Source organism: Lycorma delicatula, chromosome 5 (assembly GCF_047948215.1).
Source record: "Lycorma delicatula isolate Av1 chromosome 5, ASM4794821v1, whole genome shotgun sequence".
In the NCBI taxonomy this organism is placed as follows: Eukaryota; Metazoa; Arthropoda; class Insecta; order Hemiptera; family Fulgoridae; genus Lycorma; species Lycorma delicatula.
In genome coordinates, this window is record NC_134459.1 from 83,220,289 (window position 1) to 83,235,037 (window position 14,749).

The 14,749-nt window shown below is 26.5% G+C and overlaps 1 protein-coding gene across 1 annotated transcript in view; it reads left to right on the forward strand.

The window, feature by feature from the left end:
- LOC142325141 (glucose dehydrogenase [FAD, quinone]-like) overlaps positions 1–13,207 on the forward strand; it is a 120,245-nt gene extending 107,038 nt beyond the window's left edge. The window contains exon 2 of the mRNA XM_075366521.1: positions 12,790–13,207. Coding sequence (XP_075222636.1) covers positions 12,790–13,164 — 375 coding nt within the window. The 3' untranslated portion in view covers positions 13,165–13,207. The remainder of the gene's footprint in view (positions 1–12,789) is intronic.
- The last annotated feature ends 1,542 nt before the right edge of the window (positions 13,208–14,749 follow it).

A 14,749-nucleotide genomic window follows, 5' to 3' on the forward strand; every position in this document is an offset into this window, starting at 1 on the left:
AGATAAATCTTTCTTTTCCTTTTGCTATTCTATCTATTGCTTTTACATATTTTTGTGTTTCATTAAATTTTTTTTAATACTTTTATTTATAGTCGCATCAACAATTAATGTTATTAGCGACTTATCAGTGTAATGTAACTGTACCGGTAAATTTGTAGTCTTGAAAAAACTCAAGTCGACTACTCCTGAGACGTGTGGTTAATTGAAACCCAATCACCAAAAAACACCGGTATCCACGATCTAGTATTCAAATCCGTATAAATGTTTACCTTTATTAGGATTTGAACCTGAGAACTCTGACTTTGAAATCAGTTGATTTACCACTAGACCAACTCGGTGGGTTAATTTTTTTTTTAATTTTATATAAACAAATGGCAATATTTTTTTTGTTTTTTTTTTCATAAAATAATAATCATTTACTTGGCTTCATATTACGGTTAATACAGTTTAAAGGGTTGTATTATTTTACTGAACAGATGAGTTACGTAAACCTTGCAGGAATAAATAGAGTAAATCGCAAAAAAACATGGTATTTCAGTTCCAGCTCTGTTTCGTTCTAATTGTAATATTTAAATTTTACTTTTCTTTAAAACATAAAAAAAAAACAATTGTTTACTCTGTATAAATCAAATTTATTTTTATGATAATCTTTGTTTTATTGTATTTATAATTTTTTTTTTTTTTTTATTTTGTCTATAAAAAAAAAATTATTTTATAAAATCAGAAAAGTAGTAATTATTTGTAAAATTATTCACATCGTTTGATATTTATAATAGTTTTAACAGTAATTATAAAAATGTTTATTTAACTTTGCTTGGAAAGGATTACTATTTACGTTATGGAGTTTAATTCTGACAACGTTTAATTATACGGTTGCCTGAATTATATTATTAATTAAAAGGATATCTTTACATAAGTAAGTTTTAATTACATTAAATATAAGCTTTGATAAATAAAAATTAAATCATGATCATATCAAAGGATTATTGTATAAAAACTGAATACATCGATTATCTATACACGTGATTCTAATGTAAAGGCTTATTTTTTAATGCTTTGAATGTGAGGTTTTTAGAATAATTGTTTTATTATCAAGATTTAAAAAAGAATTAAAATTTTCTTTTATATATATATATATATATATTTGAATTATTTATTAAGATGAATTCTAGCAAATATTTGTTTAGAACTAGCTTTGAAGATTTTAAAGATTTAAATTGCATTAAACAATTTCATGCTTAACTTTTTTTTGCTTTCCTTATATTTAGTTTTTCCATTGAAATAAAAAGTTTTATTACTTCTGTATTTTAGAAATTTTTTCACTAATAAACAGATTTATAATAGTAAATAATTTTACGTCACTGAAATTATATATTGTGTGTATGTTATACGAAGTAAAATCTTTAATAACTTAAATTTATTTTCCAGTTTACGTAATCAAGATCTAAGTATTATTAGGTGATATGCAATAGTTTCTTTTTTTACTGTTTAGCCTCCGGAACCATCGAAAGGTATTTCTTCAGAGAATGAATAAGGATGATATATATGAATGTACATAAGTGTAGTCTTGCACAGTCTCAGATCAACCATTCCTGAGATGTGTGGTTAATTGAAACCCAACCACCACCAGTATCCATGATCTAGTATTCAAAATGTAATAGTTTTTGGATTTCTTAATTATTACGGGATTGGTTCTTCTTTTTACCATTTTTATTTTGTTCATTTTTCGTTAATTTTTTAGAGCGTTCAATAATTTCCTTTTCTTGTAGTGAGCAATTAATGCTAAGTATGAAGTATATCGATAATAATATTACTATTCATATATAATTGGTGAATTTAATTATTATTCTTAATAAGTAATATAAATTAAATACCTAAATTTATTATTAAATATAAATAATATAACGCATATAATATTAATACATATTAAATAAAATAAATATCTTTAACTGTCTTAAACGTAGTTTTTGATTCTATTTTATGTTCTAATTATTTTTTTATTAGTTTTTCATAATTATTTCTCTGTTTATAAATACACTCGCATTGCGATCCGTTTTCTTCTATATAACAGTGAATTCTTTTGTCTGTATAATATATATATATATATATATATATATTATACAGACAAAAGTACATTATTTTACAAATAATTTTGCAAATTGCTATTTTTCGTAAACGTTTTGCCTTGCTTCTTTATATGTTTTTATACAGTAAGTTTTTACAAAGCTATAAGTTTCGTAATTTTTTACACTAAAGATTATTACAACTATACGATATTAGGTAACTACATCTTAGATGATCTTTGACCATGAACGTAGTCTAATTTTATTAATTATTTTTTACGTTTGAAAAATTTTGTTTGGAAATTGTCTTAGTTGATGCTTTTATATCCTTATAAAATGGTTTAGACTTAATTATTAAATAAAGCTTATATTTTAATGAAATTATTATTATTATTATTATTTAGCCTCATTTTCTGTAAATGAGCTGCAAACATTCTTTCGGTATTGCTCGGCAATGCTTTAGAGATACATATTTCCAGGAGAAAGGTTCACAGGTAAATAGTCTACTGGTAATTCTCTTTAGAATAGATTAAATGCTTGAAGAAAAAAGAAAGAAAAAACATATGAAGTACAAGAGAAGAGATAAGGAAAATAATTATGCGATCTTTGCAGATTTGAGGAAGAAAATTAAGAAGTTGCTAAATGCTCATCTTCGGAGACGTGCTGATAAAGTAGAAAATGAAGTTTGTATGAAGTTTTCTATCTTTTCAAGTACATCAGCTCTTTTAAGTAATGAATTTGAAAGATTTTATGAGTCGGTTTACCAAGCTGAGACATTGGATGCTAACCGTGTAAGTGAAATAATGCAATGGGATAATCTTGAGATACCGAAAGTCAATATGGGCGATGTAATTACAGAAATTGGCGAGTTATGCTGCCAGTTATGATAAATCCCGCCTTACATAATTAAACATTTAATCGAGTTTATAGCGCTAGTTCTTACACATATTTATAATATGAGTCTAGAGAATGGTCTCTTTCCGGAAAGCTAGAAATTAGCAGTAGTTTCTCCTGACCCGAAGAAATATGATTTACACAGAGCTAATAATTATCGGCCAGTATCTGTACTGTACATTACTTCTAAAGGTTTTGAAAAGATTGTCCATTGAATGTCCAATGAATGTCATTATTAACAGATAACATGGATTTATGGCAAAGAGGTCTACCTTGACTAATTTGAATCATCATTTGTTGCCCATGACTTTAAGAACAGAAAACAGGTAGACATAGTTTATTTTGATTTCCGTAAGACTTTTGATTCAGTTCCCTACTGCTTAAAAAACACGCTGGTTTCGGAATTGTTTGTAAAATGCCTAGATTGGATAGTCTTACTTGGAAAGGAGAAAAATTAGCTGAAGAGTTACTTGATGAATACAGTGCTCCCTCTGGAGTCCCGCAGATCCACTTTGGGACCGTTGTTTGTTATTTTATCTATCAACGGCGTAACCGTGAGTATTAAAAATAATACACTTTTGTTTGCCGATGAAATTAAGATTTACAATAGCGTAAATAATACTGCGGATAAGAGAAAAAAATAAAATATCACAGGAAGGTATATATCGATTGCGTAAGTAATCGATTGATAACAAGATCCCCTTAAACCTTGACAAAAAATGGTAATGACATACTCTAGAAAGACTCTTATAGTTAAATATGGGTAATGGATTGCTGGTAAAAATATTAGAAGAGTTACCAATGTACGCGATCTGGGTGTGCTTTTTGATGCCAGATTGTAATTCACTCGTCATGTTGATAATAGTATGTAAGGCCAGAAGAAATTTAGAACTGCTTTTTTGGATGGCAGGACGATTCCGCACGGCGGTTACTCTATTAAGATTATATAAAACTACTAACAGATCTGTTCTGGAGTATTGCTTCACAGTGTGAAATTACAATCGTGACTGCACTACAAATAAGATAGAAGCAGTCCAAAGATGATTGTTATCGGCACTGCACTGTAAATGTTTGTATGAAAGAAGTCCATCGTATGAAGAAGATTGTCTAACGTTGGGCATCTTTACTTTACAAAAGAGAAGGGTTGAGTGTAATATATAAAATGCTTAATGTTTGTGTCGATGTTGATATTTCGAAGACTGGAATTAGTGTCCCAAATATAAATATAGTAAATGTAAGAAGGGATTTCGTCTATGAAGAAGATACGGAAGGACTGAGTCTACTTGAGAATCGTATCCAAGATTATAATATTATATATAGAGACAATGACATGAATATACTTAATTCAAAACTCAGTGAATTCAAGAGGAGGCTGCTTGACGAAATTTTATAAAGAAATTGGATGGAATAATTTATTTTTCGTTACTTTAAATAAATGAATGTAAACTTTTTGTGAAACGTGCCGTATTTCATTATACTTGTTCTTAATTTTTCTAGGCAATGTTTTAGCCTTGTGCTGTTTTTTACTGATTATTTTTAAACATATATATATGTAAAGTTCAAAGTTAAACATGTATATATAAAGTTATATAAGTTATAGGGTAAATATTTTTTTGGTGTTAGCGTGTTAAATTCTGTGTGAAATATTCCGGATTCGATTTACGGCTAAAGTCTGGGAAATTTATAACAAGTCAACATCAACGGAAGCCGTTGATACGACTTAAAAATAACAAATAAGAAGAATGAAGTAGTACTATTTTTACTTGACTAAGATTTTTTTTAAATTTAATCTGCTTAATATTTTATACAGACTACGAAAATATAATTGGCTGTCAATTTGATTCGTATATATTATTTTTTATATTCTTTTATCTCTTATTGTTAATTCTTTATTTTTTCAATTTTCCTTTTTGTTATATTGTAGCTTTTTTGCTGGTTACATAGAGGATATAAGTCATTTAAATTTTATTTCTTTGTTGCTATTATTACTTAAAATTACATTATTATAACGTAATAATATATATATAGTTTGATGTTACTCTTATATTCAATAAATTTTTGTGTAAAACTTAAGGAAAATTGGTTGGGAAATTTTATTTAAAGAATATATTTATATTCCCACATTCCATACAGCCATACGGTGCGTTAAATAGTTAACTACTAAGAGCAATAACAGTATTAATTAACGTCATTTATCTGCATTACTTTTCTTGTTTTTATCAAGATGGAAATTTTTCATCAGTGTTGTTTCTTACGAAAGCTTTTTCATACGGGAGGCTTATTTTTTTCTACATATTCTTCACTGAAAATAAAACTTAAATATATAAAATAAAATAAAATAAACAGAAATCTGTAAAAATCTTCATAAAAAAAGGCAATAAAAAGTAAAAACTACGTTCAGTACAATAAATTTAAAAGACGAATTACTTTCAATACAGTTTATATGTAGAATTTTTGAATTTGAGATAAATTTAAGGGTTAATAGTTGTTTTAATATGCCACCAACTTCTAGAAGTCTAAATTGAGATAATTAAATATTTTTGTAAGTTTAATTAAATTTTTTTTTTTAGTTCTTAAATTCGCTTTTATTATTTAAGAATTTGTTTTAATATATGATTTTTTTTATCATTAAACTTTAGTAAACTTTATTTTGTTGGCCTATCAACGAAAGCGCTAGACTATAAAAGGAAGAAAACATTCAACTTGTATAAGTAAAGATTTTATATAAAATTTTAATAATCTCTAAATGTGCAGAAAGTTATATGAAACAAAAAACTTTAATTAAAACTGTTTTGTACTTTATTCCTGTTGCATAAACACTATCGTACCGGATGAATAACAATAATTATTCTTGACATCTCATTCCAATTAAATCCTTTATTTTGTTGCAAAACACCAGACGTAATACACTAAAAGTGATAAATTTATTACATTTTAGTCTGTGTGTAACTAAAGAATGAGTGCTTTAATTTTTATGAATTAAAAATTATAAAACAGTAAATTTGTGTTTTAGCTACGTAAATTGGCAGATAAAAAATGGCACTTATATTCAATTGAAAAAATAAATAAATTTGTTCTGATGTAGGTTTTTTTTATGTTATAATGATAAAGTATTCTGACCTCATGTTTTAATGAGAGAAATAAGTTGAATGAAATGAAAGAGAAAAGATCCTGCTATATCCTTCTCAGAAATACATGAATATTAAAAACAAGCTGATTAAATTTAAATCGCATTATGTATAATTTCCTTCTTCCTTTCTTTCATAACAAGTATTTATTTAAGCTCTCTATTGGTTGTAGATATTATTTTGTAAAGATAATTCCAGGTACTTCTTTAGTCGATTTTTTATTTTAATATTCTGTTACGGCTGATAAATCATTGAATTATTTTTAAACAACATTATTAATTTTCTGGAACAAGCAAGTGAGAAATATCTAAATAATCATGATGTATATGAGTAATGATTTGAAATAATATCAATATAGATCAGAATAGTGATTCTTTTTACGGCTGTATTATAAAGTTTTAATTACGCAGCTGGAACCTGTATCATAATGAGGGTCATTATAAAATACATTTTCATTATGATACTGGTGTTTAACAAATCGAAAGCATATATTTTCAACCACTGACCAAACACAAGCGGATATTGTTTAATGTATCAGCCGTTTATTTACTTTGATTTCAATCCGATTTAGTAGTTAGCAAGCAGAGGTTAATTTGAAAGTACATCGGTAGGTAACTAAGTTTCTACATTACACTGCTTATCTCTTTGTTAATTATGTCGTATTCTGAGGAAGAAATGTCTTTAATACCGATCGATATTAACAAAAATACAAAATTTATAACTAATAACCTTTTGCCACAGAAATATATATATTTTTTTAAATTAAAAAGGATATATTCCGTAATACAATCATTGATTTAAATCAATAACTCCAATATTTTCCCATTCGTAGAAAAAATACGGTATGCAACTCTCTATAATGGCCATTAATGTACTCTTGCAAAGTTTACGACGTCGCCAAAGCTCCTGTCGTAACTTCCTTTGCACACGTGCATCAATGGCTATCATTATAGGCTCAGCGTAATACACTATAATATTTTCCTTACATTTCATACAAAAGTGAAATATGTTAGCTAATTTCAACAATCTGGATCTTATGTTTGTTACAATGCATTAAATACTATTTAGTTTTAAGAAAATTTTCAAAATATATTTACCTTAATCTTGACTTTAACTTAATTTAAAAAAATCCATATCTGCCCCGCCACACTGCTTACAATTTAATTCGATTTATTTTATTATGGAAAGTTTTCTAAAATAAAAGTAATAAATGTAAGAAAAATATAAAATCCCATAAAATCTCTTAATTTTTGTTGCATATACAAAATTTTTGAATTGGGTTTACATTGTATTATTTTGTGCGGAAACAATTTATTATAATTTACTTGCTGAAGATGCATTTTAATAAAACATTTCAAAGGTAAAATATTCAAGTTTTTATAAAATTTTGTAAATACAAAAAAATCATGTTAAAACAACCTTTTTTTCTAAGTTAATTGTCTCCCTAAATGAGTTGAGCAGTCTAACACATTTATCACTAAAGAAATTTATACATTAATTTGTTTTTCTATGTACTTGTTCCAGTCGTTATCTTGTCTCGTGACATTTGTAAATAATCTGAGTTAAAATAGGCACCAATCAGATCTGCTTTCTCTGAGAATAATGATTCATTATATAATCAGTCCCTGTGGTTACAGAGTGAAGATGTCATTTGTAGGTCTGAACATCACCTGCATTTCAGTGAACTTTGGCTAGCCGACTTTTGACTCGTAATGAAATCAATGTGAAACCACTTCACTCCTCAATTCTATTTTAAAACACGGTGTGAGATTCTTTTTATTCTTAAAAGTGATTTTCCCATTAATTAGTGCCTTAAAACACAGCAGTGCTTGTAGATGACTGTTAAAAAATTATTTCTTCAGTTACCAAACTTTTTTTTTTTTTTAATATACTTAGATGTACTACAGTAAAAGACTGAAAAGGAAAGTATTCAAGAAAGTAATAAAAACGGGCAAATATCTATTTTATAAAATATCGAACAGACTCCATCTCCTTGTAGCAAAAATATTTTTTTTTTTTATCTTCTCAGAATAAATTTCTCATAGGAAACATTTTTCGTGATTTTGTCCGAGAACTCCTTTCCTGGTAATAAATAAGGACTGATAACTCTGCTTTGAAAGTAAATAAAAGCTTACATATGTGTGTATATGCACTTCCTTTTTGGTAAAGGAAGTACGGTAATTCTTGGCTTTTTACCAACAGTTTACTTCTTTTGCCTTGATTATTAATCTGTTAGTTTACTATTCTTATTTCCTAACTATATTAAACACATATACACGTATAAAATTGTTAATATAGCATAGTAAATTAATAGTCTTTTGAAAAGCTGCTTATGTTTCGATGTGTTCCTTTGTGTTTTATTTTCTACTAAAATATGATTTAACGTTGTTAAATTTTTATATCCCATGTTTTGTACCCAAAAAAATATATTGCGTCTTTTTTAATATTGATGTATCGTGATATTATTATTATACGTTTTTGTAATAATATATTTGTAAACGAATGCGCACACACAGCTTACCTACTTATGTTTATAAAAATTTCAAATATATATATTTTTTTAATACTTAATTTAAAAACACTTGAATCTATCAGAAATCAAACGTAGAACACTGATACATAAATCCGTGACTACACAAATTAAAATCTACTAATTGAAATATTACACTGAGAAAATCGGTTGCAAATTTAACTGTATATACAAAATACCACGTAAAATAGCTTCAGGTACAGCATGGATAGACGGTAACATATTAACTCATAAAAACAACACTTATACAAAAATAGGCCTACAGTTTGGATCTAGCCTAACTGTTTATAGTTGAATTCTTTCATATGTTACACAACTCTGGAGATCGACGCGTTACTTTTTTATTTTTTTTTATTTTGTACCTGTCATGAAGGCTTCTTTAACTTCTGAAGGAAAAATTTTTTTTTTTCAACATTTATTTAAGCTTATCAACGTAAGATCCCGAATCAGTAATGTTTTAATTCCATTCCTAGTACGAAGGCTCCGAGTTCTCGAGGGAATACGGGCGGAATGGTCATTACTTCTTGGAATGGAGCGTTAAGATATCTGGAGTGGGATTATTTATCTCTGCGAGGGGATGGGATAATGCTAGAGATGGATACTGTAACCTCTAGAGCCAATGAATATTTGATATAAATTGATTAGTGCCACTAACAGTCAAATTTAAGGACGCTTTTGTTTCCTGATTAACCATGTAAGGCAAACTTAATAGTTGAAGTGTTTGTTAGATCAAGCTGGTTCTTTTCACACAAAAATATTAAATACAGCATAAAAGTTATATATTCGTACGTAGCGCAAAAAATCTACGAATTTATTATGTTTAAAAATTATAAAATCACTATATTTTATATTGATATAATGAAAATTAAAATTATAATCTGTAAAAGAATTAACAGATAAAATATATTATTCGACCAGTCAAACACTAAAAGATGAGTGCTATAATAAACCTTACCACCGTATATTTAAATATCGTATATTTTTATTTTGAAAGATCTTATGAAAATATAAATGTAATTCCATATTTTAAATAACTTCTTTATTTATAAATATATATATATATATATATATATATATATATTTTTTTTTTTCTTTTTTTTCTTTTTGACCGGAGTTTAACCAAATTTTTCTGTAATTCGTAATATTTTTTATTTTTTATTTCAGATACAGTAAAAATTATTGGCGTGTTTAAATTAGAAAAAAAATAAATGTTACTCTTTTCATTTTTTTTTTTGTTTTGTTTGCTTGATATCGCCACATAAGGTTGATGCTTGTACGTGGGATACGGATATGTAGCGTTTGAAAATTCCATGCCTGACCGGGATTCGAACTCAGGACCTCCGGATGAAAGGCCGATAGCTACCACTCGCGCCACGGAGGCCGGCATTTAAATATAATTTTTCATTTTTTTTTTTAGTTTCACTTTTTGGAAAAATATCTGAGAGTTTGTGATATAAAAATGAATAAAATCTGATGTAAAATGTTGTATGTAGCTAATGGCCCGTAAAACGACTAAAAATACTTTAATCCTGACGTCTTTGAGTCTATATAAAGCTCACGTTTATGTTATTTTTCGACTATAGTGACTCTTGAAATGCACTATTCATTCATATAAAATAATGTTCTGTCTACCGAGAATTTATACGGAACTTAATATAGTAATAAGTTTGTTTTTGTTGCTGTGTATTTAACAAGATACATTATAAAAAATATAATAACAATCTAACAAAATAAACGAGTATTACAAAAAATTTATTTACATATATCTGAATGTTGTATGATGTGATAACTTTTGAAAATTTTTTTATACATCTTTTATTTATTAACTTTTTTTTAAATTAAAATTATCAAACAGGATTTCAGTCCCAATAATATTTTCGTTTTTGATTTATTACAGTTATTTCAAACAAAGTAGTACACTTTGTTATAGCTGAAAAACCAACCATTGCAATTAAAAGAGAGATGAAATTTTTCCCATACATCATACGTGTCAGTACAAAGAAACATACAGACGTGCTTTTAAAAAATGTATAAAAATAAAACAAAATTATTATTTATTTGAAAATAATAAATTTTAAAATTGAAATTACTTTCAAAAAGTTTAAAATCATTTGTTTATTGTTCGTTTTTTAAAATATGTTTTGTTTTTGTTGTTTTTTTTTTTTTTTAAATACAACCGTTGGGATTTATCTCAAAGTATTTTTTTTTAATATGTTTATTATATATTTATAGTTTGAATTGTATCATATTATTAGCTGCTGTTTTAATTATATTATTTTTAAGAAATTCATAAAGAAAGATGCAATGATAAAGTTATTCAACAAAAAAAAAAACTTGTTTAAAACTTTTTTTAAACTTATTTAAAAGAATAGAAATCAAAATTTGTCTAAAGAAATTGTTATACGATTGGATACAAACGCTCAAAGCAAAAGATACGTTTTATTGTGTACCCGAGGGAGGTTTCCTGGATCAAGTTTTTTCTATGATTTTTATTTATTGACCATTTCAAATTCCTTTTTATCTCAGTATATAAAACATTCCTTGTGTTCATTCCTATACCAGTTTTGTATTTTGTTCTGATAAATTTAAAGCTCTAAAGCTCATTTTATAAAAATGTTTCTGTTCTTGTTTATTCTTTATTTAAGCAATTTCTTTAATTACATTTATCATGAAAGAACACTGAATTAAAAACTAAAGAAAGTTCCCTTTAATTAATCTATTATGATTTTAAGGTCATATGAAACACATAAAAAAAGAATTTTTAGAATATTTATCATATTAAAATATTCATCATATTAAAATATTCAATCTGGGTATTTTTTGACTAAGAGTTTTATAATTATCGGCAAATTTTCAAGTAGCACATATGGTGCTTTTTAAATAATAAAAAAAAAATTTCACGGATTCAATGAGAAGATGCCTTACAAAAATCCTTCATTACAAAAAATAAAGGAAAATAAAATATAATTGTTCTAATTTTTTTGTTTTTACTGTTAATATGAAGCGAGTTTTTAAGTTTCAAACTCATCGGTAAATATCTTTACCTTTGCAAATAACGCTACAAATACAAAGTCAGAAAATATCTGAATTAATTGCAGTACTAATTCAGTGAAATTTTTTCTGTGAATTTTCATAAGATGCTTTTATTAAGACGCTATCAAATTCACATTTTGTTGTTTTTTTTTTAATATTAAAATGTGTTATTTAAATTGAATCATTTTTGTTGAATTTCAATGTATATTTTTCATCTATTAAATGGTAATCTTACATCATAGATATATTTTTAAATTCTTTATATTATTAAACGTGTGATAATAATCATAATGTATAGTTTTACTTCTGCCAATAAAATATCATAAATTTTCTAGGTTTTGCCTGTGAACTCTGAGGTGAAAGTTGTTTGCAAACATATTTGTTTTTTAAACGACAAATCAGGCTTAATTTATTATAAAACGTGAGTATAAAACGTTTAGTGAGTCACTGAATATGATCGCAAAGACTATTGAACGTGTTTTGAGATTAGTTATTTAAAAGTTTTATTGGAATTTTTTTTCAATGTGTCGTTCAATACATTGTTTTTTAAAAATAATATCATAAATTTATTTTCATTGTAGGGTAGTTGTAATTCCTGCTCATTATTATATTACTTACAACAGTAAGGTAAAAATAAATTTAAAAAAATGTATGTTATATTTGAAAAAAAGATCTTGTAAATTAGCATAGGTGGAAATAGTATGAAAATTATCATCAAACTAATAAAAGGTGATTCGAAATCAACTTTAATAATAATAACATTAAAAAATCAGTTTTTTTATTTTTTAAAAACTCATTTTCTTCTTTTAAAAATTTATTCTCCGCTTATTGAACAAAAAAAAATTTTCTAAAAATTGAATTATCTTAAAACGTTAAGAGTGACTACTTAAATATCATTCAAAATTGTTTATTCATGAAATTGGTATCTGAAAGGTCTTTGAAAAAAGATTGTAACGATTTTGAAATCATATTATTTTTATTCCTTCTTACATACAACACTTACAAAATATTGACGGAATATTAAAAATTTAAGAGTCATTATAAAGAACAAATTATATACATTAATTCTAGATTGTAAGTGTACAATTAGTGAAAGTATATGTTTTATGTTAGGTGAATTTTTTTATTTCTCTGTTTACAGGCAGTGAAAATAACCGAGATGCCAGCCTTTGCCAAGTTTGGAACTCGTCTTTTAAGGACACCGTTCCCCGGTTGCAAGGACTTACAATTCGCTTCAGATGAATATTGGGCATGCACGGCTCGTCATGTAACTACTAATTTACAACATCAGTCTGGTACTTGTAAAATGGGCCCTCCTACAGATCCTGACGCTGTGGTTGACCCTGAACTCAGAGTTTACGGTATTAAAGGACTTCGTGTAGTAGACGCATCAATAATGCCAGTAATACCTGCCGGTCATACAAATGCCATTGTATTTATGATCGGTGAAAAAGCATCTGATTTAATTAAAAATAGTTGGTTAAATACTGTTGATTCTAGAAGGAAAAGATCCTGACGTAAAGTTAAACCCAATTCCGTATCATGGATAGATTATTTGACTCGACTTCTGTGTAATAATATTATTAGGTGTTAAATTATAGTTTTTTTAATGACTAATTTAAATTATAAATGAAATATAAAATTATACTATAGTAATTATAATAAAAAAAACATTATTAATTTCATAAAATGTAGCATGGTGTAAAAATCCTAAGGTAGAGGAATGATCGCCTTAGACAGGTAAAATAATAGAGGAGGGGAATTGTTTCAACTTGTGATAAACACGGTTCCAAATGTAGGTAGGTCACACAAAATATTTTATCACAAATGAAAATTCTGCAAAAAAAGAATTAAACATTCACTTACTACTGCATTTTAGTATTCTTTACGAATAAACCCCTTGTTATGGTAGTTATGGTGGTTGTTACGCATATACATCCAAATGTAACAAAAATAATAAGTTCGTTATTTATAAAATTAAAAAAAAAAAACACAAAAATAGTTGCGTTACAGTATAACAAAATTGTTAAAATTTTGTAAATATGTACTGCAAACCTAAGAATTGTATGTGCAACAATGATAATACTTTACCTCATACGCGTTGTTCTAACACGAGACTGCTGATATCAAGCACGTATTTTTAAAAATTATATATAACGTTGAAAATTATTTATAGCAAAATTGTCATTTATATTAAAACATGTTCTTCTTATTTTATAGTTAGCATTCATTTATTAATAAGTTCGTTGATATATTATCAATAATAATTTCACAATTATTCAAATAAAAATAAGTTACCTAATTTTTTATCTGCTGATAATTTTGTGTTAAGAAAAAACAAAAGAAAATATTACATTATAATCCACTTCTCTTATGTTGTAAATTAAAGATAAGATAACCAGTAAATAAAGTTTAATATAATATGTCAAGTTATTATTATTAATACTATAAGTGTAATTTAATAATATTGGGGTGTGATACGCTAGTTACTTTCATTCCGCTCAAGGTCACAGCCAGATAATAACTAACTAGACCTGTTATTTATATCAATTGCGTACAAAAGGGAATTATATCCTTGTTACCTATTTGATTACTTAATAAGAAAAAAAGATCTTATGTATTTCTGTGCAAGAAGACCGACTTTTCGTTAGTTTACTTTATTTCCTTTTGAAAACATGTCAAGTCATTCTAATCTAACATTTTACAAAAACAAAAACTTTTGATTCATAAAAAAATAGTTACACGTCAAAAAAGCACTGTCAAAAAGTTTTAACTCGCTCATCACTGTGACACTTCATAAGCGCGTATGAAAAATACACATAACCTCAAATTATTTTTCTATCTTAAATGAGCATAACTAAGGAACGACTCAACCAATCTTTATCAAATTTTCACAAGCACAACTTCAAATACACTACTACAAAATATCTAAATTTCAATTAAATTTATCCAGTAGTTTTGGAAATTTTTGAGCCACAAATTTTTATACTTAGGCTTATAAATATGTATATATATATATATATATATATATCAAACAACACGTCGTGAGTGATTGATAATCAACGTCCAGCAAAAACTGTTGAAGATAAATTAGTGATAAT